The sequence below is a fragment of the Diceros bicornis genome, chromosome 24 (genome assembly GCF_020826845.1).
Source record: "Diceros bicornis minor isolate mBicDic1 chromosome 24, mDicBic1.mat.cur, whole genome shotgun sequence".
NCBI lineage: Eukaryota > Metazoa > Chordata > Mammalia > Perissodactyla > Rhinocerotidae > Diceros > Diceros bicornis.
Genome location: NC_080763.1, coordinates 13,072,345 through 13,096,793, shown reverse-complemented (window position 1 = coordinate 13,096,793; position 24,449 = coordinate 13,072,345). Strand labels below are relative to the sequence as shown.

The 24,449-nt window shown below is 35.8% G+C and overlaps 1 protein-coding gene across 10 annotated transcripts in view; it reads right to left on the bottom strand.

The window, feature by feature from the left end:
- SYNE2 (spectrin repeat containing nuclear envelope protein 2) overlaps positions 1-24,449 on the bottom strand; it is a 265,485-nt gene that overhangs the window by 202,121 nt on the left and 38,915 nt on the right. For all 10 annotated transcript variants that reach the window (XM_058567087.1, XM_058567088.1, XM_058567090.1 and 7 more), the window contains exons 8-18: positions 20,447-20,547; positions 18,597-18,698; positions 16,442-16,579; positions 10,438-10,602; positions 9,678-9,790; positions 8,656-8,818; positions 6,915-6,993; positions 6,465-6,652; positions 4,935-5,099; positions 3,702-3,851; positions 1,548-1,721 (exon numbers count right to left, since the gene is read on the bottom strand). In XM_058567087.1, coding sequence (XP_058423070.1) covers positions 1,548-1,721; positions 3,702-3,851; positions 4,935-5,099; positions 6,465-6,652; positions 6,915-6,993; positions 8,656-8,818; positions 9,678-9,790; positions 10,438-10,602; positions 16,442-16,579; positions 18,597-18,698; positions 20,447-20,547 — 1,538 coding nt within the window. The remainder of the gene's footprint in view (positions 1-1,547; positions 1,722-3,701; positions 3,852-4,934; positions 5,100-6,464; positions 6,653-6,914; positions 6,994-8,655; positions 8,819-9,677; positions 9,791-10,437; positions 10,603-16,441; positions 16,580-18,596; positions 18,699-20,446; positions 20,548-24,449) is intronic.

Here is a 24,449-nt window from a genome sequence, read left to right as displayed (position 1 = left end):
AGTAACAAAAGCTCATGTAAAACACTCAAACAAGAATAGAAAGGTACGGCATGTAAAGAAAAAGTTCCTCTTCTTCTCCATCCCTCCCTTAGCTGTCATTTAATCAATCATTCACACACTCATTTAAAAAATACCTAGTTTATATCTACTATGTACTAGGAAATGTACTAGGAGCGGAGCATAATGCAGGATCAAGACAGACAGAGTTAGTTATTTGTAACTCCTTACAGGCATTTTTCTATGGATACAAAAGCATAAAAAAGCAACTGTTTTAAAAAACACAAAAAGGATCACATCACCCACACTGTTCAGCAACCTGCATTTCTTACTTTACAATCCAATAGAGATCTTCTTAATTCCTTCTTAACAGAAGTATATTCCAGCATGTCTGTATTTTCACTGTTTATAAGAGGGATCATTGTTATTGTTTGGAAATATTTTTTAAAGATTGAATTTCTCACTCATTTCTTTTGCCAAAATAAATTCCAGATATAGCAAATAAATAAATAGAAAAATAAAATTAGGGGGCCAGCCCGGTGGCGCAAGCAGTTAAGTGCGTGTGCTCCACTGCAGTGGCCCGGGGTTCGCCAGTTCGGATCCTGGGCGCGCACCGAAGCACCGCTTGTCAAAGCATGCTGTGGCGGCATCCCATATAAAGTAGAGGAAGATGGGCACGGATGTTAGCCCAGGGCCAGTCTTCCTCAGCAAAAAGAGGAGGATTGGCAGATGTTAGCTCAGGGCCAATCTTCCTCACAAAAAATAAAATAATAAAATAAAATAAAATTAGAAAAACATAGGCAGATGGCACAGGTAAGTTTACATAATATTTTCAAAGCAATAAAAAGTATCATTCTTATAAACAATGAAAACAAAAAATGCTACAAATACACCTTTCAGAAATGTAGATTTAGAAGAATTACATAAATGTTCCCTTGTTCCAGGAACTTTCCATCTTGTTGTAATATTAAGTTTTATAGCTGAGCTGGAACTCAGTAAAAATCTCAATTGTAGCTTCTTTCCCAGGAGAACTGAGTGATATTAAGACATACTCTTGCCTCATTGCTTTTCAATAAGTCAACTGCCTGAGAATAAAGACAGAATGGAGTTTTAACAACATCCCTCACCTTCCCTGCATCAAGTAAGGAAGGGAAAGTGGCTTAACCGGTGGGTGAGCTTTCTAAGTACGGATTGTATAATCTCTTATATTCACACTGCACTGAGCTATATGAGACTGAACTCACTCACTCAGCTCCTCATTGCCCACTAACACAAGAGAATATTTTAATCTCCATTCTGTAGCTGGGAAAATTAGCTCAAGAATTTAGACTCATAAGGTATTATTAGTGGTCTTCCAATCCATCCTCTGTCTTCAAGCAAAATCACAGCAAATGATCAGTAAGGGATAGGAATACATTTTTAAAATTCTCAACAAAGAAAATTCAAACAATAGGCTTATTACTATGTATTTTAAAACTTTTAATTTATCTTAATACGGAAGTCCACAGCCATGAAAGCTTTTTATACTTTTAATACTTTTACATTCATACCTGCAAAGATTCTTCCATTGAGGTGTCCACATCATCTTGATGTCTCAGAAGATCCAAAACAGATGTGGTTTCTGCCTCCCAGACTTCCACTTGTCCAATGAGTTTTTCAACCTCTTCAGCCACTTTTAGTTGTCCTGTGACTTCTTCATTTTCTTTTTCACGTTCTTCCTCAGCCTACAATATTCAAAATTATCACTAAGAAAATGACAACATCTACATTATAAAATAATTTTTAGAGGCCAGCCCAGTGGCATAGTGGTTGGGTTCACACACTCCTCTTCAGCAGCCCACGGTTCGAGGGCCCGGATCCCAGGCATAGACCTACACACTGCTCATCAAGCCATGCTGTGGCGGTGTCCCACATGCAAAATGGAAGAAGACTGACACAGATGTTAGCTCGGGGACAATCTTCCTCACCAAATAAATAAATAAATAAATTTCAATTTTAAAAAGTTACACCTTTTTTTCCCTGAAGAGTGCTAATTCAACATATTTTAATGATTTAAGACCCAGGTTTTGGACCACAATAATAACACTTTATGATAGTATATATCACTTTAAAAATTAAAAGGTTTGTTCATATATATTTTCTTAATTATAGTATTCCTATCATTTAGACACTTTTATCTCCATTTTACAGATAAGAAGATTAAAGCTTAGGAAAATTAGGGTATTAATTCTATAAACACATTTCTAAAACTTGTATACAATTTAATCAAACACAGCTATTAGCAAAGGTAGTTGTGAAACACCATCAAGGAGAGTCAGAATCAAATTTTGACAAACTTAAGCCTTTTCCCATTAATAATCTCTCAACATTCTATACGTTAATATGCCACAGTTTTACATGATAGATACATTCTTTTTTTTTTTTTTTTTTTGAGGAAGATCAGCCCTGAGCTAACATCTGTGCTAATCCTCCTCTTTTTGCTGAGGAGGACTGGCTCTGAGCTAACATCTATTGCCAATCCTCCTCCTTTTTTTTTTTTTCCCTTTTTCTCCCCAAAGCCCCAGTAGATAGTTGTACATCATAGTTGCACATCCTTCTAGTTGCTGTACGTGGGACACGGCCTCAGCATGGCTGGAGAAGCAGTGCGTTGGTGCGCGCCCGGGATCCAAAACCGGGACGCCAGTAGTGGAGCGCGCGCACTTAACCGCTAAGCCACGGGGCACGCGCACTTAACCACTAAGCCACGGGGCAGGCCCCTGATAGACACATTCTTAAAGTTGCTTTTAATCAGATGATATTTTAAACGCATCAGGAGAATACAGAATTCTATATTCTTATATTCTAAAAGCACAGTGTACAAATTCAGATCTTTCATGATTTTCTCTGATCAGGTCTTTTGGTAGAAAAACACTGGCACTCCAACACAGCAACCGGCCAAAGCCAGTTAAAAATTACTTTCTTGGTGCCAGCCCAGTGGCATAGTGGTTAAGTTTGCGGACTCCACTTTGGCAGCCCGGGGTTCATGGGTTCACATCCCGAGTGTGGACCTACACACCACTCATCAAGCCATGCTATGGCAGCGTCCCACATACAAAGTAGAAGAAGACTGGCACAGACATTAGCTCAGGGACAATCTTCCTCACCAAAAAAAAACAAAAAAAATTACTTTCTTAAGCAAAGCTGTATAAGTTATTATCCTAAAGGAAGTACATTTCCAAAACCATAGGTATTATACTTTACAGGTGTACGATTTTTAGTTTTTGTTCCTTTTCCATATTCTTATCTATAACCTAAAGTCATCCTCCAATTTATCCAACAAAGCAAGCAGGAAAGATTTTTTCCCCCCATTTTACAGAAAGGAAGCAAGACACAGGCCAGGGGCTAGCCTAAAATAGACAATTTCTGTGCAGCAGTCAGAAGGAATCTGAAGAAAACATCAACTCCATCCCCACAGCTCAGAGGTCATGACTGCTTCTGCATGTCAGTGGAACTCCTCAGTGAGGGAGAGGCACAGGACTTGAACACTAAAGACTACTTCATGAAGGGGACCACTTCAGCATTTTACTGGAAAATGATCATACTTTATATGGTATCTCACAATTACATTTACCACTGTTTCAACAATATAATTTTTTCAAAAGAAAAATAGCAAAGTTAAATTATTTCTATATAGAAATGAAACACACAATGTATGACTATTTTACCTTTATATTCTGATTGTGATTTTCAGGAAGTTCTAGTGACATATCTGTTGAAAAATCAACAGTTGGTTTTTCTTCTTTAGATAGTTGAATATTTCCAGAATTGTCAAGAATGGGCTGATCCTGTTTTTTTATAAGTGGCAGGTTCATTTCCTATAAAAAATTAATGTAATGAAATTTAATGCTCATTTTTTATGCTAAGATGTATTATTACCAACAATAAATGGACATAATATACTCAATATATTTTTAGTATTTATCAATTAGTAACGTTATAAAATATGAGCATTTCTGGGCCTGCCCCAGTGGCCTAGTGGTTAGGTTTGGCACGCTCCACTACAGCAGCTTGGGTTCGGTTCCCAGGCATGGACCTACACCACTTGTCAATGGCCATGCTGTGACAGCAGCTCACACACAAAATAGAGGAAGACTGGCTGCAGGTGTTAGGGTGAATCTTTCTCAGCAAAAAATAAAAAGAAAATGAGCATTTCCCATAAGACACTTCAATCTCAAATTGTTAAGCAGAAAAAATATAATAATTTAATAATTTAAGTTCAAAAATTATTATTAAAGATCTGGTTTTATGAGGCACTATGCTAAATATAAAGATAAATAAAGCAGTGTATAGCCTCAAGGAGCTTGAAATATAGTAGGCAAAAATGCTTATGTTATTCTTTAATGGTAAAAGAATTTCAACTAGAAAGGTGTATATGTCCGCACAAAAATTTGTACATGAATATTCATAGCTGTATTATTCATAACAGCCAAAAAAGTGCAAAGAACCCAAATGTGCATCAACTAATCAGTGAATTAATAAAATGTGGTACATCCATACAATAGACTATTATTCGCCCATCAAAAGGAATAAAGTACTGATGATACATGCTGCAATAGGGATGAACCTTGAAAACATCATGCTAAGTGAAAAAAGCCAGAAACCAAAGACCACATATTATATGATTCCATTTATGTGAAATATCCAGAAGAGGCAAATCCATAAAGACATAAAGTAGATTAGTGACTGCCTACGGCTGGGGAAGTGGGAAGAAAATGGGGAGTGACTGCTCATGGGTACAGACTTTCTTTATAAGGTGATGAAAATGTTCGAAAATTAATTATGGTGATGGCTGCACAACTCTGAGAATATACCAAAAACCACTGAGTTATACACTAAATGAGTGAATTGCATGGTATGTGAATTATATCTCAATACAGTGTTACCAAAAAAAAACTTACAAGCTGAGTTTTTGTAATAAACTTTCTCCATCTTTTATTCAGCCTTCTCAGTTCTTTAGAAATAGATGATCCAACTTCATCATTGCTGACTTGAATTAAGAAATTTCCCACTTCATTTAAAGTAATATGTTCTAGATTCCACTGGGATAGTGTCTCAAAGGGAACCTACATAACATATAAGCAACATAATATTTTAATGATATAACATTTGTGTATTTTCTATAATAGATCTTTACGAAGGTTGATTCTAAGTAAAAGTGAGTGTGAGGTTTTTGCAGAGACTCTGACCCTCCCCTTAAAGAATTCCCCCATCCCTGTTGGTCTAGCTCTTCATCCCTAATCACTAACTGGCAGATGCCAGCTGTCTGTCATCACTCCTAGTCCTGGACCTTTAGGAAGCATCTCATCTATCTTTCTAAGTGGCCGATGAGCTTAGAGCAAAGGTTCTCAAACTTTTTCAGTTCTGAGCACCCTTAATGTCTCAGTAATTTTTCATCGATTCCCTAAGCCAAAAGAGTCATCTAACAGTTCTCATTGTTAAGTAGTCAGGTCCAGACAACTTAGTAGTAAAGTGCGTGTTGTCCAACAGACACACATTGCTACGACTCCATCAAAATTTAAATTGTCTTGAGAGTTCTCTATGGTAGCACAGGGCATCTCAGCACAGTTTGGAAATTGCAAGGCTTAAATTGTTATTTTTCCCAGAGTTATGTGAATTTTAATAAAAGAACTTTAAAGACAGAAGAACTGTTGAAAGCCAAAGATTTGACTTTCTAGTCTCAATACAGGCGACAGGGAGAAATAATGACTCACTGACCCCTCAAATATTCTTTTTGCGCTCACACATTTATCACAAATTTTACTTTCATATGAACAGCCTATTTTTTGCTGAGTAATTTTAGTTTCTATTTGAAAAATATTTAATCTGAGAGGCTACCTGTATCCATTTGCAACAGAGGAAAACAAATGAAAGAAAAATTACCTCAGAGAATAATCATAGAACAGATTATTACACAAACAACAAATGAAAAAAATTACATTGAAATTTCTTCCACTCCTTTCCACATAAGTCTAAGGTAATTTGTATTTCCTTGTCTAGAAACCCGGGAAGGTTTTAGAGCTGAAAGGTATTCACCCAAATGGAAAAATAAAACTTTTTAAAACATTAATTTATTTTAAATGTGTCTATAAGCTACAGTCTTTTATTTCCTTTCCAAAGAACTTAGCAATATATCTTCCAAAAGCTATACCGTGTAGGAAAATTACACCCCAGTAAAGCTCTGTGTGTTTGTGTTTGTGTGTGTGTGTGTGTGTGTGCGCGCGTGCAAGTAAAACCTATAATGAGGAGAAAACTTCCTTTCGAAAATTATATTAGGAAGAAACTAAACTCTTTCCAAGAACTCGGAGAATTTTTCCAACAGTCATGCTTATTCTTCCCTGGTCTCTCATTTTTGGATTGAAAATGAGGGCCTCCAAACAAAATGAACAAAAAAAAGGACAATTGAGCAGATGCCACTAGCCTGCAAATACCTCTGTAATTTGTTCCTTCTTTGTCTCCTCGAAACAAGCCTTCAGTAAGCGAAGCTTCTCCGCATAAGTAGCCCAGGATGCCAGGACTTGTTGTAGAGTGGACTTCACATTGTATATATTTTTTCTATACATACAAAGATTAGATTCCACCATCGTATATTGTTCACTAATATTCTGATATTCTCCAGCTATAATGTTAATAAAACAAGAAAGTAATCTTAGAAAAGTTTTTTATTAATAAAATAATACTAAGAAAAATACTTGCACATTAATTGACAGTAGCAAAATAAACGTACTCTTACAATATTAAAAGTGATTGCAAGAATTTTCCAAAGAAAACACATATGTAAAACCAATTTCTAAAACATTAAGGTACAAAGAAAGCAAAACAGATGAAATGCTATTTTTAAGTGATGCTCATGCCATGAAAAAGTAACTGTACAACTTTACCCAAATTCTTATGAATTTCTTCACATTTTTGAAAAGAAGTTTCAAGTTGAGCTAGGAACTCCTTTTCTTCAATAAATTTCTGGGAGGAAAAGGAAAAAAAAGCATATTGACAGTTTTTACTTTTAAAAATGTGCCAATAAATCCAGATCAAGACATATAAACATTGATGAAGCACTCAGGGGGCAAAATTTCTTTAAGGCATTAATACTACATATTTGGGTAAGAAAAGAGGAAGAGCAGTTCATGAAGAAAGATAGTTAAGGTCCAGAAGACATAAGTATGAGTATGAACATTATATAGGTATGAGACCTGACAAAGTTTATCTTAATGTGGTGAGATGCTTCTATAATGGTTTTCCTCTCATGGGAAAAAGTTAAGTATTCACAGCAATTTCAAAATCTCCTACTTCATATATTTACTAATATTGCATAATTTGTATTGGTTTCTCTTGTTCACATATTCTATTAATACTAAATGATTTTTGATTAAATATATTAGAGTATGTTATACATAGATACCAGTCATTACACAAAAACATCTGGGAAACTACCATTAACCCAATTATTATGTGTCCATACAAGCAAATTCTGCTATGGAAAAACACTGAGCTAATTAGAAACTCAGATTTATTGTATACTTATTATGTGCCAGTGGTATGAGTATTTAAAAGGAAAAATGAAAAATCAAAGAAAGCAAAAGAAATAAAAATATTCAAAATCTAGTCTAATTTAGAAAGATGCTTCCTATTCAGGGATATATAGTGTTTAAATCATAAATTGCAAATAAATCTCTCTTCATCATTTCATGCACTGAAATTTACAACCTTGAATTTTTCTTTTTTGCCTCTCATTCTAAAAGGAAACAAAAAGAAGGATAATAAGGTCTAATTGTAGAAATGACATTTTTATGATGCTTTAGTTTTAATTTAGAAGTAAACACATTTATATTTAAATAATTTGAAACATTTTTTCCTACAAATTGCATAGATTTATATATGATATATAATATAGAAATAGGTTATTTATATACTCTCTCCCAAAAAAGCCTCTAGACAAAAGGTACTGTTTTTCCCACTCTTAACACTTGAGAAGCTAAGATTAAAATGTTCTAAGAAAAATTTAATCTTTGAATGTAACTATTAATCTGAATGCGAAAAAAGATTAAACAAGACGTCCAGTAAGTGAAAGTAGGAATTTTTTTTTTTTTTTTTTGGTGAGGAAGATCAGCCCTGAGCTAACATCCATGCCAATCCTCCTCTTTTTGCTGAGGAAGACTGGCCCTGAGCTAACATCCATGCCTATCTTCCTCCACTTTATGTGGGACGCCACCTCAGCATGGACAGACAAGCAGTGCATGGGTGCACACCGGGATCTGAACCCGGGCTGCCAGCAGCGGAGCACGCACACTTAACCACTACGCCACAGGGCCAGCCCGAAAGTAGGAATTTTTAATGGAAATAACAGTGAAACTTTCTCTAACTATTGAGTTAATTAGCTTGGTTAACTCTCAATCTCCCCTGGGGTGATAAATACAGCTGTTTTTTCTTTCTGACTTTCCCTAATGTCTGCTATTTGACTACCTGTAATTTTTTTCTCTAGGCAATCTTTAAGCTAATGAAAACTACCAAGAAAACCCATCTCAAAACCTAAAGAGGTAAAGAGAAACTGTGCCGGAGAAAAATGCAAACCCCACACCCCGACATGCAGAAGAGCTGTCTCAGACATGACATAAAACAGCTTACGTGCCAGTCTTCCAGCAGTAATTCCACAGAATCTTTGCTCCCATATTTGCTGTTCCAAACATCCATTTTTGACTTGACTTCATCTAGCAAACCAAGAACTGAGCACTTATAGTAATGAAATTCTAGAAGTGGAACAAATTTGTTCCCTGAAATCTTGTTGATTCTGGAAAATAGTGCAGGTTTTAGAATCTTAATAGTATTGGCCAAATGTGAGATATCTATTTGGCATTTGAAAAAATATTGGGCCTTTAACTTTTCCCTCAAACACAAGGAACTCAGACGTATTCTCAAATCTTTTTTTTTTTTTAACAAAGTAAAACAAACATTTTGACTAGATATGAAACAACTACCTCTAAGGTGAAAACATCTAACAGAACATTTTCTGAAGGAACTATTCCCCTACTGAGAAATCCTACAATAAAATGTTGACCTCCAAAATATTTTACTTAACTTGAAAACATATGTATAACTTAATGCAACTATAATTTAAACATTTACATACTAAAACAGCTTTCATTATTAGGCTAACACCCTCTTATTATCATTCTAATAAGTTGCTTATGAATATGAGAAAAGAGAAGATGATATGGACAACCATCAACTAAATAATGTCTATATTTGTATTTTAGAGTTTATAAAGCGTTTTCATATACTTCCTCCCATTTCACCCAGTATCCTTGTAAGACATGAACAGGGTGATTATCATTATCCTAAATTTACAAATGAAGAGATATGCTCAGAAAGACAGAGGAAGTTGGTCAAATCCAAGATACAGAGCTCAGTTTCTGACTCTAAGTCTAGAACTTCTCCACCACTATATTCTACTATCCAATGAAAAAGGAAATATGTTAGCATGATATAATGTTACTATTACATAAAACATGAAGGTACTGTTATCAAGATTTAAAAGAGAATACTTGTCAGAAATTATCTAAAAATCTATATTTTGTGGTCCCTATAGCACCATGTTAGTGCTCAAACATGACTGGTATGAGCAATTGTGAAATGGTAGAGTTACAAACCGTCTTTTCATTTCCTCCAATTTGTTAGGTGGTACCAATGGCAAATGTTTTTCATCTCTATTTTCAAATGCCAGGAGAGTATTCAAATGACAGTCAAATTTATCCATCAGACTCTGAAAAGAAATGTAGCATGACATGAACCAGATCTACTGCCAAACATTTAATTGAGGGTTTGTTACTCCCATTGGCTCTGTGCATACATTGTATCTGTTTTAAAGAAAATCATCAAGCCCCTTTCTTTCTTTAAAAATAACATTTTGTGAATAAATATTTTCATCATAAATGTTTTAAACTTGTAAAAACTTTTAAACTTGTAAAAGTTTAAAACATTTTACAAAGAGGCAGACTACAGTTTCTTTGGTAAAACCATCATCAAAATCTTTTGTTTCCTGATGTATCTCCCACTTCCTTGTGGGCTCAAATGCTATAAATCTCACATATCAAATTCTTCCATGCCATTTTAGTGAGAACCCAATCTCCCACATTTCAAACCAGTCTCCTAGCTCCTTTTATGTCAGACGTTACAGCTGCTTTAGAACTTACAGGACTCTCTTCTTATTGTTTCAACCTTAAACTAGTACAAGGCTCATGAAGAATGTGAAGTCATCTTCTGGGTCCCTAAAAATCCCCAGCAGAATCATTCTAAGCCATCTTCAAATACCCAGTTTACTTCCTTCCCTACTTACTAGGAAAATGTCTTCCTCAAGAACAGTTCCTAACAAAGTACAGAATTTTTTCATTTTTTTTTTTCTTTTCCAACCTTGAATAAAGTAATCTTCTCTTGCATTAGAGCCATGGCTTCAGAGTAATCCTGGAAGGCTGGCAAGTCTTCATCTACAAGCTCCTCCACCTCCTGGAGCCAAGCTTCGATTTGATGGAGGGGCGATGGCAAGCCATCATTCAGCTGTGTTTTCCACACATTAATCTGAAAAAGGGAAGATGTTCTTCAGTAGAACTCTTCTGGTTTATTGCCTCACATACAGTATGTTTAATTCTGTAAAGTTTCTCTGATTTCATTAGTCAAGGAAATCTTTATCAATGGGTAAGCTTCATAGTTCTAAATATCATTTAGCTACCTGCTGATCGAGAAGATAATTTGTTGAAAAGCTATAGGGGAAGAGAGCACAAGGATAAAAACAAATGTTTTGATAAATCCATAATCAGTTATGAGAGTAAAATTAGAAATATTTAAAGCACTGCTCCAAGCAGGGGTAGACTATCATATTGAATGACCATCGTTTGAAATGTTGTATGCCCTTCTGTTCTCTGACATTACAATTACGTATCTCACACAGATTTTTTTTTTTGTGAGGAAGATCAGCCCTGAGCTAACATCCATGCTAATCGTTTTTTTTTTTTTTTTGCTGAGGAAGACCGGCTCTGAGCTAACATCTATTGCCAATCCTCCTCCTTTTTTTTTTCCCCCAAAGTCCCAGTAGATAGTTGTACGTCATAATTGCACATCCCTCTCGTTGCTGTATGTGGGACGCGGCCTCAGCATGGCCAGAGAAGCGGTGCGTTGGTGCGCGCCCGGGATCCCAACCCGCGGCCGCCAGTAGCGGAGTGCGCGCACTTAACCGCTAAGCCACGGGACTGGCCCCTCACACAGATTTATAGATGATTTTCCTCACTAGCCCTAATCAAATTAGCCCTAATTCACATTACGTATCTCCACTCTATCTCCTGAATATCTTTCCTTGACCAAAGCCCCCACAATCCAGGCAACCTCCTCCTTCCTCAGCCTTCCCATCACTCCCTACAGGCACATATGAGTCACACAAATGCCAACTACTTATTTCCCCAAACATTGACTATGCCCCCAGGTCTTCATTCTTGCTGCCCCTTCTACTTGGATTTTCCCCCTACTTAAGCACCATCAAAACTCACTCACACATTCATTTATTCATTCATTCATTGAGCAAACATTTACGAATAACCTATTGTGCTAAGAGTTGGGTATAAAGATATAGAAAGCTTCTGGAGTGGAGAGGGGACATGTGGTCACACACCACTGAGTACCACGCAGCAGTTAGACTCAAATTAGATGTACACACATGGAAACATGGAGGCACCATAAATATATGTGCTCAAAAATGAAAGTAAAAAAGAGTAACATATAACATCAATCTACACAACTTAAAAATACATAGACACATAAATACAATACGTATTTTGCAAGAACATATAAAACAAAAATGTACACGTTAAGCACATCACAATGGTGGCCAAAGGGGAAAAAGGAATGGAAGGAAGGTATGGGTATAAAAGGAAATAAATACACAATTAAACAGGTGAATGAAAATAAGAGCAGGGCCTTGCCAAGACCCATGTGCCATGAAGGGAAGAGTAAGTTTAACACGACCCTCTACATCTGAGGGTCAACCAGATAAATAAAAGCCATGGCTCTTGTCTGAACCACCTAGTGGGGGAAGCAGACAGGTACTCGGTTACAGTAAAGTATGGGCAGCAGAACAACGGAGGCAGGCAGGGGGGCCGGGGAAGGACCCCAGAAGAACAGTGACTCCACAGTGATGACCAGAATTCTTTAGCACGATAAAAACCCAGCTCCAAGACTACCTCCTTTCCTGATGACCCCATTAAGAATGTGGCTTTTTATCTGAACTCACATGGCTCTTTTATGGTGTTTTTGTTATTCGCATTCCAAAGACACTCCCATGAAGATCAAGCACAAATCAAAATTTGTTTCATTCAAATGACTTCCTTTAATCAAAGTATGAATTTTAAGTCTGTATTTTCTCTTTCCATTATAGTTCTACTAAATGAATTGCCACTATTCTTAGAGTTAAATTGTTTCTAAATAGAGGAAAGACTATGTAAAGTTTTCATATTATATGGATTATTTGATTCATCATTAATTTGTTCAAAAATATTTATTGGGTGCCCACTATATGCAAGGCAAATGTCAAAAAAAACCAGTTAGCCAACTACCCAAGTATAAAGATGTTAAATGAGGACAAAGCTAGGCTCCTTTAAGGCAGTTAAATGGAATTATTCATAAAATAGAAGCATTAAATATTACAGTTTTTGCATTTTATTTTACTTTTTTTTCAGCTTTATTGAGGTATAGTTGACAAAATTGTAAGGTATTTAAAGTGTCGTGGTGATCTGATATATGTTACACTGTGAAATGATTCCCACCATCTAGTTAATTAACACATCCATTACTTAACATAGTATTTATCTTTTTTTTTTTTTGGTGAGAACATTTAAATTCTACTCTCTCAGCCAGTTTCAATGATATAATACAGTGTTATAAACTACAGTCACCATGTTATTAGATCCTCAGACCTTATTCATCTTATAGCCGAAAGTTTGTACCCCCTTACCAACCTCTCTCTATTTCCCACACCCTCCAGCCCTGGCCACCACTTTTGCACTCTGCTTCTATGAGTTTGGCTTTTTCTTTTCTTTTTTCAGATTCCACATATAAGTGATGCCATGCAGTGTTCTGTTTTGCTTTAATTGCCTTGCAAGTTTATTTTCTCAAAAGGCATACGGCAAAAGACAACTCTACAATCTTTTTGTTTGTTTGTTTGTTTGTTTATAAACATCAGAAATTTATTTCTCACAGTTCTGGAGGCTGGAAAGTCCAAGATTAAGGTGCCTACAGATTTCGAGTCTGATGCAACTCTACAATCTTAAATCATTAGCTATACGTCATTAAGCCTCTAGTTGGAAAAAAATGAAAAAAATGTTTTCATTATTATAAATTTTTAATATAAACAAGTTATATGTGCTTTTATTATATCCGAATTATTTGTGCATTTTCCAAAAAACAAAAAATAAACCAGAAAATTGATAAACGAATTAAAGAGAGGCTAAGAAGAATGATATCTCTAATTCAACTGTTGTTCTTTCCATAACTGAAAGAAAGCTGTATATATTTTGAATGAAACCAAAGGTGTGCTTTGTGACTGGGGCTGTACTTATGTAGCTTTCCAAAAAGGAAAGACAGAAGGTGATGTTTACCTTTCATTCTTCTCCTTTCTCTTGTAACATAGAAAACTGGTTCCACACTTTCTTTCTCACTGTTGGAAATTACTTTTTTTTTTTTTTTTTTTTTTTGCTGAGGAGGATTCGCTCTGAGCTAACATCTGTGCCATTCTTCCTCTATTTTTTATGTGGGTCACCACCACAGCATGACCACCAATGAGTGGTGTAGGTCTGCGCCCAGGAACTGAACCCAGGCCGCTGAGGTGGAGCACACCGAACTTAACCACTAGGCCATGATGCCGGCCTGGAAATTACTTTTGAATTGGGCTGAAAATTTATATAAGATCTTGTCAGGTCAATAATAACATAATGTTGCTATTTTCTATAGCAGGCTTAAAATGTAAAGCATCACTATGATGCTCTGAGATATCTGTGTTCTAAAACAACTGAACCAGAAACTGTCTAGATGGCATGGACTTTTACACACTTGATGACTTCCAAATTAATATGTCTCATTTTGCCACACCAAGAAAATGAGCTGCAGTCTACCTAACTAAGGAATGGATTTTCAAGCTATTATCAATTTGCAGCACTTAATCTTGCAAAATAGTTCTTTTTATGGTTTTTCTCATTATTTTGGGTAATTTTTCCAAATCATATTCAGCAAAATTAGGCCAGGTCTCCGTGGCCTGGAACAGCCTGCACTATACAGACACTATCTTCTTCCTCTCCTTCCATTGTGTCCAGGACTTGGAACACAGAGCTCCTGCCCTTCCCAGGGCTCAGTTTCAAAGCTGTGCTGAGAAACGGGCTGAGGACGCAGTGAGCACGGCCACTTGATGCAGGGCATCTGGAGCTGCACTGGTTCTTCAAAATGAGGTTTCTCCAAAATCAGAAAGGGTGCTCTTTCAAGCCACTAGACTACTATTCAACACACCTCCTAAAGGGTGTGAAAAATGTATTCCGAAAACAGCCTGTCGCTCCTGACAGCCAACAGAATTGAGCAGGGATCTGCAAACTTTTCCAGGGCCAGAGAGTATTTTTGACTTGCAGATCTACGATCTCTGTTGCAACTCTATAAATTTACTTAAAATCATTTAGTTATCCACTTAAATGAGTGAATTTTATAACATGTAAATTATATCTCAATAAAGATATTTAAAAAAGAATGAAGGCAAAATAGACATTTAGAGATCAAAGAAAACTAAGAGAATCTGTCACCCACAGACCTTCATTATAAGATAGGTTATACTTGAAGTTTCCCTAAAACCTGAAGTTTTTCAGGTTGAAGGGAATGAGTTCAGATGGAAACTTAAATCTTTAGGAAAGAATGAAGAATCTTGGAAATGGTAAATACCTGGATAAATATAAAAAACTAATTTTTTCTCTTAATTTCTTTAAAATATATGACTATTTTGGGCAAAAATTTACAGCATGGTCTTGAGGATTCTAAAACATTTGTGTTATATATATTTATACATAAAGCAACTATAGCATAAAAAATGAGAGATAAATGAATCAATTTGATTGCAAGCTTTCTACGTGTAATAAGAAGTTGCACAATAACTTAGAAGTTGTATAACTCCAAGTAGACTGTAAAAATTTTAGAATGTATATTGTAATCCCACTAAAAAATATGACAGAAAGAGGTAGAGCCAAAAGCAACAGATAAATTAAAATGGAATTCTAAAAATATTAAACAATCTAAAAGGCAGGAAAAGAAAGAATAGAGATACAAAAAATAGAGGGAATATGCAGAAAGAAAGAGTAAAGTGATATACCTAAATTTAACCATATCAATAATTACATTAAATATTAACTAAGTGTTCCAATTAAAACACAGAGACAGAGTGGATGAGAAAGCAAGATCCAACTGTATGCTGCCTATAAGAGATGCACTTGAAATATAAAGACTCAAATAGGTTGAAAGTAAAGGAAGGAAAACAATGTGCCAAATAAACAGTCAGTATAAGACCGGAATGATCATACTGATATCAGATTAAGTACATACCAAGGAAAACAATCTTACCAGAGATAAACAGGAATATTTCATAATGGTAAAAGTGTCAATTCATCAGGAAGACATAACAATCATAAATGTATACAACTAATAACAAAGTTTTAAAATACATGAAGCAAAATTTGACAGAATTAAAAGAAGGATTCTACAGATTTTAATAGCCCTCTCTCAGCAATTGATAGAACTGGACAAAACAGCAGTCAAGACACAGACCATGTGAACACCATCAACCACCTTGTCTTAACTGATATTTACAGAATAGTATATCCAGTAAGTACAGAATACATGTTCTTTTCAAGTGCAAAGGCTATGTACACCCATATACACCATATCCTGGGCCATAACACAAGTCTCAATAAATATAAAATGATTGAAATCATACAGATATGTTCAGACACACATATACACATTCATCCTTACACAGTCTCTCTGGCCTTGTCTCTACCCCCTTCCAGTATCTATTGATAGTGACACATGACACTGGTTCCTGGTAGAGAGGAGCTGCAGGTCAATCAGAATACGGATCATCTCCTGTGGCAAACCAAGAATTGATGGCAAGTATAAAAACTATGGATAAGCCCGCAATTTCTCTAAGCGAAATGCTATAAATTCCTATTTAGATCTCAACCACTACCCAAATGAGACCACGGAGAAAATATAAGAACACTCTCCCAACTTTCTGATGAAGCATCTGCTCTGTCTTTTACCGAATTCCTCGTGGAAGTCTCAAGTTTTCATCCAACAAAGCTGCCCCATGAAAATGTTCTACTAATCAACATAACAAAGTAACCTGGTAGTTGAGGCCATCCCAGGCTTCTTTCAACTGTAACTGATCTTCATTCAGCTCATCCAGATGCCTTTTCATGGACAGGACATCCAAAAAGAGGTTTTTTTCTTCATTGAATAACTCCAAAAAGGACAGCAAGCTCTACAATTAGAAGAGTATTTTAAAGACTGAAATGTTTAAATCAGTTTATAAAATACGTCATCTGCTATTTTAAAGTCTATAGCTATAGGTTATATTTAAATTTTAGATAAAGGTAAAATTCCCTGAATTCAGGATTTCTTTCTTCAGCGCATCCTGATAATTTGGGTGCCGTCACAGTGATGTATGTCCAGCTTGTGTCTCGTACTGGTGGATTTCTACTAGAATGGAGCACCAAGGTCACCCAGCTCTAGAACACAAATCATGATGCCACACGGAAAATGTGAGTTTGTCTGTCCTCCCCAAATATGCGCTCACGACAAAACAAGAACGCGTGGAAGTGAGAATTACAGGACAGCAGTCATCATGTATAAATGGTTTTTGAAGTATCTACGATTAACTGAGCTTGAGCCAATTCTCCCCATCATTTTATACAGACTTTAGAAAATACTTTGTCTCTGCTCTCAAAAATTTAATAAATAAAGATTTCTTGGTTCATATTAGTGTGAAATATTGGTGTTTAAGAGTCATTAATTCCATAAATATTATTTAAAATATTATCCATAATTATTAGCAGCATTTTTAATTAAATTTTGTGAACAAACACAGGGATAATTAATTTATTTTAATTCTTTCTGATAATTAACAACTTTATAAAGCCTTTTCTTTAAGAACTCTGAATCTGTGGTACATTATTAAATCTAAGACATATGTGAGAGCAAGGCAATTCCAGTGGATGCTGAGCATCTCTTCAGTGAAAAAAATCTCAGGCCAGAGCTAAGAAGGAAGAAGAACAAGAAGCCCATGCAGTTCAGATGGAATGAAGTTGAGAATGTCTGATTCCTTCCTTGCCTGATGGCTCCAAACCAAAAAAGATGATGTAGCTAGCAAGTCACACAATCCACTAAATGTTAGTGTTGGAAAAGCTGGATTCACCCAACTCCCTCACTTAACAGATAGGGGAATGGAGGCCTAGAGGGGCTAAGTGCTGTCTAGGCACACGACAGTATCTCCACCTTATTCAGGATGGAGAACCGGTGGGGAGCAGAGTTGCATAGACAGTGGGCTCTAGAAACAGGACTGTGGAGCCTTCACTTTGGCTCCTGTTAGTCCCTTCCAAGATGGTACAGGGAATAAATGCTTGCCCTGGAGAAGCATCAGGATGTAAAGAGAGCTAGACTGTTATTCAAATGCCACCTCTACTTTTCAGTAGCTACATTAGTAACCTTAGATAAATCACTTAGTCCCTCTAAGTCTTGTGTCTTCATCTATAAAACTGGTATAACAATATCATACTCAGCAAGATGTGTTTAACACATAAAATGCTTGTCAGCAGGGTGCCTGGTGGACAGCAAATGTTCAATATGTGGTGACAATAACAGTTGTCATTATTCCCCAAGGGACCCCTTGGTTGAAGCCCTGTACTGTCATTCTGCAAAAGTTCCATTTCTGATTTTCTGATCTTTTTTTCCTTCACTATTAATTTTGAAAAGCATGTTCTGCTCTAGACTAGGGACTGAAAAACTTACCGTAAGAGGCAAAACAGAAAATATTTTATGCTTTGTGGGCCGTATGGTCTCTGCTGCAACTATTCAACTCTGGTGTTGTAGTGTGAAAGTAGCCACAACAATATTTAATGGGCATGGCTCTATTCCAATAACACTGGATTTACAAACACAGGTGGTGGGGCCCCCAGAGCACAGTTTGCCAATCCCTGCTCTAAGACCTTCCTCCTCAAAGTACTCTAGGGACCAGCAGGATCAGCACCACCTGGGAGCCTGTTGGAATTGCAGAATCTCAGGCCCTACCCCAGAACTACTGAGAACCTGCATTTTAACAAGATTCCCCAGGTGGTTCACATGCATGCTACAATTTGAGAAGCACTGTCCTAGAAGTCAGCTGCTAAAACTTGCAATTAACTTGGTATTTAAATAATTAACTGAGAGATTTTTTTCTAAAACCATCCTGCTCTACCTTAAGAGTAAACTACAAATAAATTGCTGTTTAAAGTCATACTTACTTCATACTTTTTAAAGAAGGTCTCATTTTCTGAATCCTTTAGCACTTTCTGTAGTTTTTTCTCTTGTAGAGTTAACCAGACCACAGCATCTTTCATCTTTCCCTGAAATTCACACACACACACACATTTAAACTCTATATAAATAGACTTGGTGATTTTTTTAATAATAAAATTAACAACTTCAAACATCAGTGAAATAATGCAATAATTACACACCGATGACTCATTGTGCCAAAGAGGAATCTTGCTTGTTAACATAACACCTTAAATTTTAAAATGGATTGAAAGCAGCAACTGAACATAATGTGCTCAGGAAACAGGGCAAGCAAGCCCCTATTTTTGTGGCCTATCCATTTCCATTATTCTTCAATTTTAGAGAACACTATTCTAAATTACTTATTTATAGTAGGCATTTCAGAATACTACTTTCCAATAAATCCAAATATGGGTTAACTGAAGAGATGTTCACATCCACCAAATACAATGACATCAAAAATATCTTGAACATTGTAAGGATCCTAAAAATAACAATACCAAGGGTTTTGGTTATGCTATCACATGCAAGTAAGCAACAATTATTTTTTCCTTTTTTTTTTATTATTATTTTTAGATTCTTGCTTAGGTGGCACGCTTGCCTAGATTTGGAAGCAAATTTTACTGCAGGAGGATAAAGAGAAAGAAGTTACATCTTATTTCCATTCTCCTTTAACTTTCATTTATTTTTTTTCTTTCTACTAAGCAAAAGTGTTTTCTATATATTTGTGCATCTGATTTCATGGACAGTTGAATTTTTAATTTTATTTTTTAATATGAAAATTAATTAGAAAAGAGTAGCTCCTCAGCAGGTCAGAAATAAGTGAACTGAATTAGAAGCCTGAGTCTCAGCTTGAGTCTCTTCCAGAGGCAGCAACAAGCTGGCTTGGTGCCTCACACATCACAGTTGGAAAAACATAGGCCTAAATTTGTCAAATAAAATGCGATAATATGACTTCATGTAAACATGTCTGAGACAGTAGTTTAAATAAATTGTAGAATAGTATTCAAAAGCATTTTACTAAATTCACAGCACTCATTTATCTTCACAGAAGCAGAATAAGTGTTTATTTTCAGCTCAGTGATTTTTATGAAATTTCCATCCACAATATTTTGTGTAATTGACTGAAAGTCAAAGGAAAAAATTGAATAATCAAATGGCAATCTGATGGTAATTCAAGAGTAAATCAACAAACAAGGATTAAGAGTAGAACACAATGCTTCCATTTATATGAATTACATGATTGCATTTATCTGAAGCTAAAGAACAGGTAAAGTGAAAATATGCTAAAATTAGGTGTGTGATGCACAAATATACCAAAAGCCATTTGAGCTGTAAATTTTAAATGGTTAAATTTTATGGTATGTGACTTGTATCTCAAGAAAGCTGCTAAAAACTATAATAGACAAAAATTTGATATCTCCAGAATTTTTTAAAAGCCTAATAAACCTAATTTGTCCTATATAGTACCCATCTGTAAGTTGTTTTAGATAATTCAGCAAAATTTAATCAATTACCACTTTTAACTTAAAAAAAAAAAAAACAATAGGCAAAACCAACCTACAGTGAAAGAAATTGGAACACTGGTTTGCCTGGGTTGGGGGGTACAGACAGGAAAGAGATGCAATGTAACATTCTGGGTAATAGAAATGTTTTATATCATGATTGGAGTACGGTTTACATGGGCGTATGCATTTGTCAAAACTCATAGAATGGTACATTAACTTTTGTATGCAAATTATACCTCAATTTTAAAAATTAAACCATTAGTAGGGTACAACAAAAACGAGCCTGATTTGTACTTATAAAGACATACCTGAGCTTTATCTCCAGCCTCAGGTGCATTCTTTGAATACTGCAGAAACTGTGCCACATAGGTCATGATTGACTTTTCATCAGGATTAACAACATCCACATCTGCAAGAAATGCCACATTACAATTAGCTACAGATGTAATTTACTGTGATTCATACTCAAGAACAGGCTATGCCATAAGACAGCCTTAACATGAACCAAAGCAGTCGACCAGCCATGCAATCTCTGGCCACTTGGCCTTGCCCCAAGACTGTACAGTGGTTAAGAGCTTAGATCTGGAGTCATCTGGAGAGCTGGGTTGAATCCTGGCAGTAGTAGATGCACAGCCTCAGTTTCCTACAAATAAAATGTCACTATGCGTGTTGTATGTATGAGGGTATAAGCAGTCAGGGAGGGAGGAAAGGAGAAAATAAAGCCTTCCTCCTTCCAGAGACACAGTGTAGAAACTCCTCCAGGAGTGTAGAAACATACAGCAACTGAAATCCATTCCTGATACATTGGTCTCAGCATTTGTGCAGCAAAGCATTGCCAAAAGTCTATACTGTATGGAAGACTTGTTCAAGACATCCACAAGATTTTATTTGTTCATTCACAGAACAAGTATATTTACTGAGAGCCTTCTAAGGGCCAAGTTTTGTGTCATATTAACAGAGTCCGTGGTGAAACAAATTTGGAAAATGCTTAATTAAACAAAGTTAAAAGTATTAGAAATTCCTTAAGTGTAAACTTATCCAGACATATAATAAACTAGACAGATCACAAAATCACAAAGAAGGGATTGCAATATGTCACAGACAAAATGAACACATAATATTGTCTCTGGGTATGTTGCCAAAACAACCAATGAAGATTATTGAAAAGGAAATCTTCTGTGTTTATTCATTAATTAAACAAATTAAATTTGTTAATTTAATTTGTTAAACTCAATTCAACAAACTCAATTCAACAAATATTTAAAGAGACCCAACAAATGCAGTCACAAGCAGAGGCTACAAGCATCAGTAAGGCTCAGTCCTTAGGGACTTTTGTTTCATCTTTTTACTCATTCAACAAGTAGATGCCAGACACTTGAGTAGATGCTAGATGCCTTAAGACATTATCAGCCCCTCAAGGAGCTTACAGTTAGGAGAAAAACAAGCAAGACACAAATGCAACACACTATGCATGCTTTAGCAAATGTGCTTACTGGGCGAGGTGCGTGCTCTAAGTCGGCTGGGGGGAAAGGGAATCTAATCTATACCCAAATAAGAGAATTCAAGACAGTAAGCATATAAAAGGTATCAATAAAAAGCCAGGAGTGGGGTTCCAAAAAAGGAAGGATCCTAAGAGTTGAGTTATTCTATCTTTTACTGAAAAGAGTATAAATATCAAGAGATACATAAAATAATGATACTGGCTTAACTAGATATTTGTTTTTAAAAACTTCTCATTGTATATGAAGCTATGCATAATGATTAAATGTTTTAACAAAATTGTGTCAAAAGATAATTCCCTTATTCAAATATGACTGCAGTATTTGGTTTGCACAAATAATCATGACGTATTTCACATTTTTGAGCTATTAGTTAAGCTATTCTAAATGAATTATGAGCAATCATTCATACAGTGTGAAATTTGATTTTATTATATTGTCTCTGCCATTAGTTGCCTAATTATTTTCACATATTAAAATAGAGAAAATATTTTACCACTAATAAAGATTTGGAGAATCACAGTATGAGAGAGGTATTTATAAAAACAGTAATCACAAACAGGGAATAAGGCAAAGCATGGAGAAAAATAAAGAAAAGAAAAAAGATAATGAAAAGCCAAAAGGGCGAGAGAAAAGACAAAGAAAAGCAGAAAAAGAAGAAAGAAAAAAAAAGGAAGGAAGAAAAAACAAGGAAATGGGGGGAAAGTTAACAAGAAGAATTAATAACAAGCAACATGAAACCAAACTAATGACGTCTAATATATAGAAATAGAGAACGATTAGGCTAACTGTGAACTTAGAAATATCACCTATTCAACTGAGGTCCAAAAAGGCTAAGAACAGTAGCAACACGCAGACCTCCACCCAGATCTTGGTTTCTAACACCATTCTCCAATAAAAGGAAACAGGGCTCCTTGGAGAAACGGCTGATCCCAGGCCTGGGGCAGGAAATACACAAGATGAGCCTGGAGCATCTCATAACGCCAGAAAGTAAGAACGTGCTCAAAAACAAACAAGGAAACCCCACACTGATGGGGATATGTCAAAGGAGCACAAAAGCCAACTGAAAGAGCTCCCAATGGCCAAAACTTTGAGCTTTAAAAAAATTTTTTTTTAATTTGAGCAATTAAATAAACAAAGTAGTACTAGATTACAATCCATAGTATAAAATAAAATGTCCATGAGTCCATATTAATATAAATAAACGGTTGGATAAATGAATAAATGGAGGAGAATAAACAAATCTCTTGTGCAGAATAATTCCAAATAATTTCTGTAGATAACCTGCCCTCAAGGAGGTGAGCATAACTCTCCTACGTGTGGGCTGTGCATAGTAACCTCTCTCCAAAAAGTACAGCAGAGCAAGAAGGAAGCAAAGAATAACTTCACAGAGGAGAAACCTGACAAACACCCCTCAGCCAGGCGATTGGGGTCAACATCAACAGTGATGTCATGTTGACAGTGCGTTCCCGTGATATGACGTGATGAGAACGGCACTTACCTCTGCAGTCTTCCTCCCAAGAACTCATAACCCCAGTCTAATATGAGAAAAACATAACACAAACTCTACTAAAGGCATACCCTACAAAATACCTGCCCAGTAACCTTCAACACTGTCAAGGTTATCAAAACAAAAGAGTCTGAGAAACTGTCACAGTCAAGAGTAGTGCAAGAAGACATGAAAACTACATGTAATTTAGTCTCCTGGATGGAATCCTGAAGAAAAAAAGAGCATTAAGGGAAAACTAAGGAAATGAGAATAAATCAGAATAACACATCAATGAGTTCAATAATTCTAACAAATGTACCGTATAATGTAGGATGTCAACACAGGGGAAAGTGGGTGTGGGGTATACAGGAACCGACTGTACCATCTTCTCAATTTTTCTGTAAATCTAAAACTGTTTTAAAAAATAAGGTCCATTTAAAAAAAAAAAAAGAAATGAGGTAGTGATGAGTGCTGCAACACAGATGAGCTTTGAAAACATTATGCTAAGTTAAAGAAGTCAGTCACAAAAAACCACATATTGTATAACACCATTTATGTGAAACATCAAGAATTGGCAAATCTATAGAGAAAGAAAGTAAATTAGTGGTGCAAGAGCTGTGTGTGTGTGTGTGCGCGTGTGTGTGCTTGTGTGTGTGTTGGGGTAGTTAGGGGGAAATGGGGAGGCACTGTTAATGGGCACTGGGTTTATTTCTGGGGTGATGAAAATGCTCTAAAATTGATCGCGATGATGGTTGCAAAATTTTGTGAATATACTAAAAACCACTGAATTGTACACTTAAATGGGTAAATTGTATGGTATGAGAATTATATCTCAATAAAGCTATCTAAAACCAAAAAGGTTAAATGACAAAGCCACAGTCACTTAGTCAGTGGTGTGCTGGAGCAAGCTGGCTAACACTAGCTTGAGAGAGCTGATTGTTAAATTTTCTGCAGCTTTATAAGCTGGTTGTTAAACACAGCCAGCATTAAAAATTATATTATGTAAATGCATAATTCTATAAATTATATTAAACAAGGGTAATAAATACTCAAAACCCATCACTTCCCAACTATTTTACTATATTTTACTATTATCTATGCTCTTGAGGTTACTTATGTCTATTGTATCTGTATGATAGAAAAAAATATATAATGCTGTGCTACTATGTGTCTTTTTCCAACTCTGTGTTCAGTGACTTCACACTGGTAGCTTGAAATCAGCCATGGCCGTAGTAACCATAAAAAATCAGCAAATGAGGGCTTGATTTGTTGTTTTGTTGACTGCTAAGAAAGGGATGTGGAAAGTGTTAATAATGCAGGTTA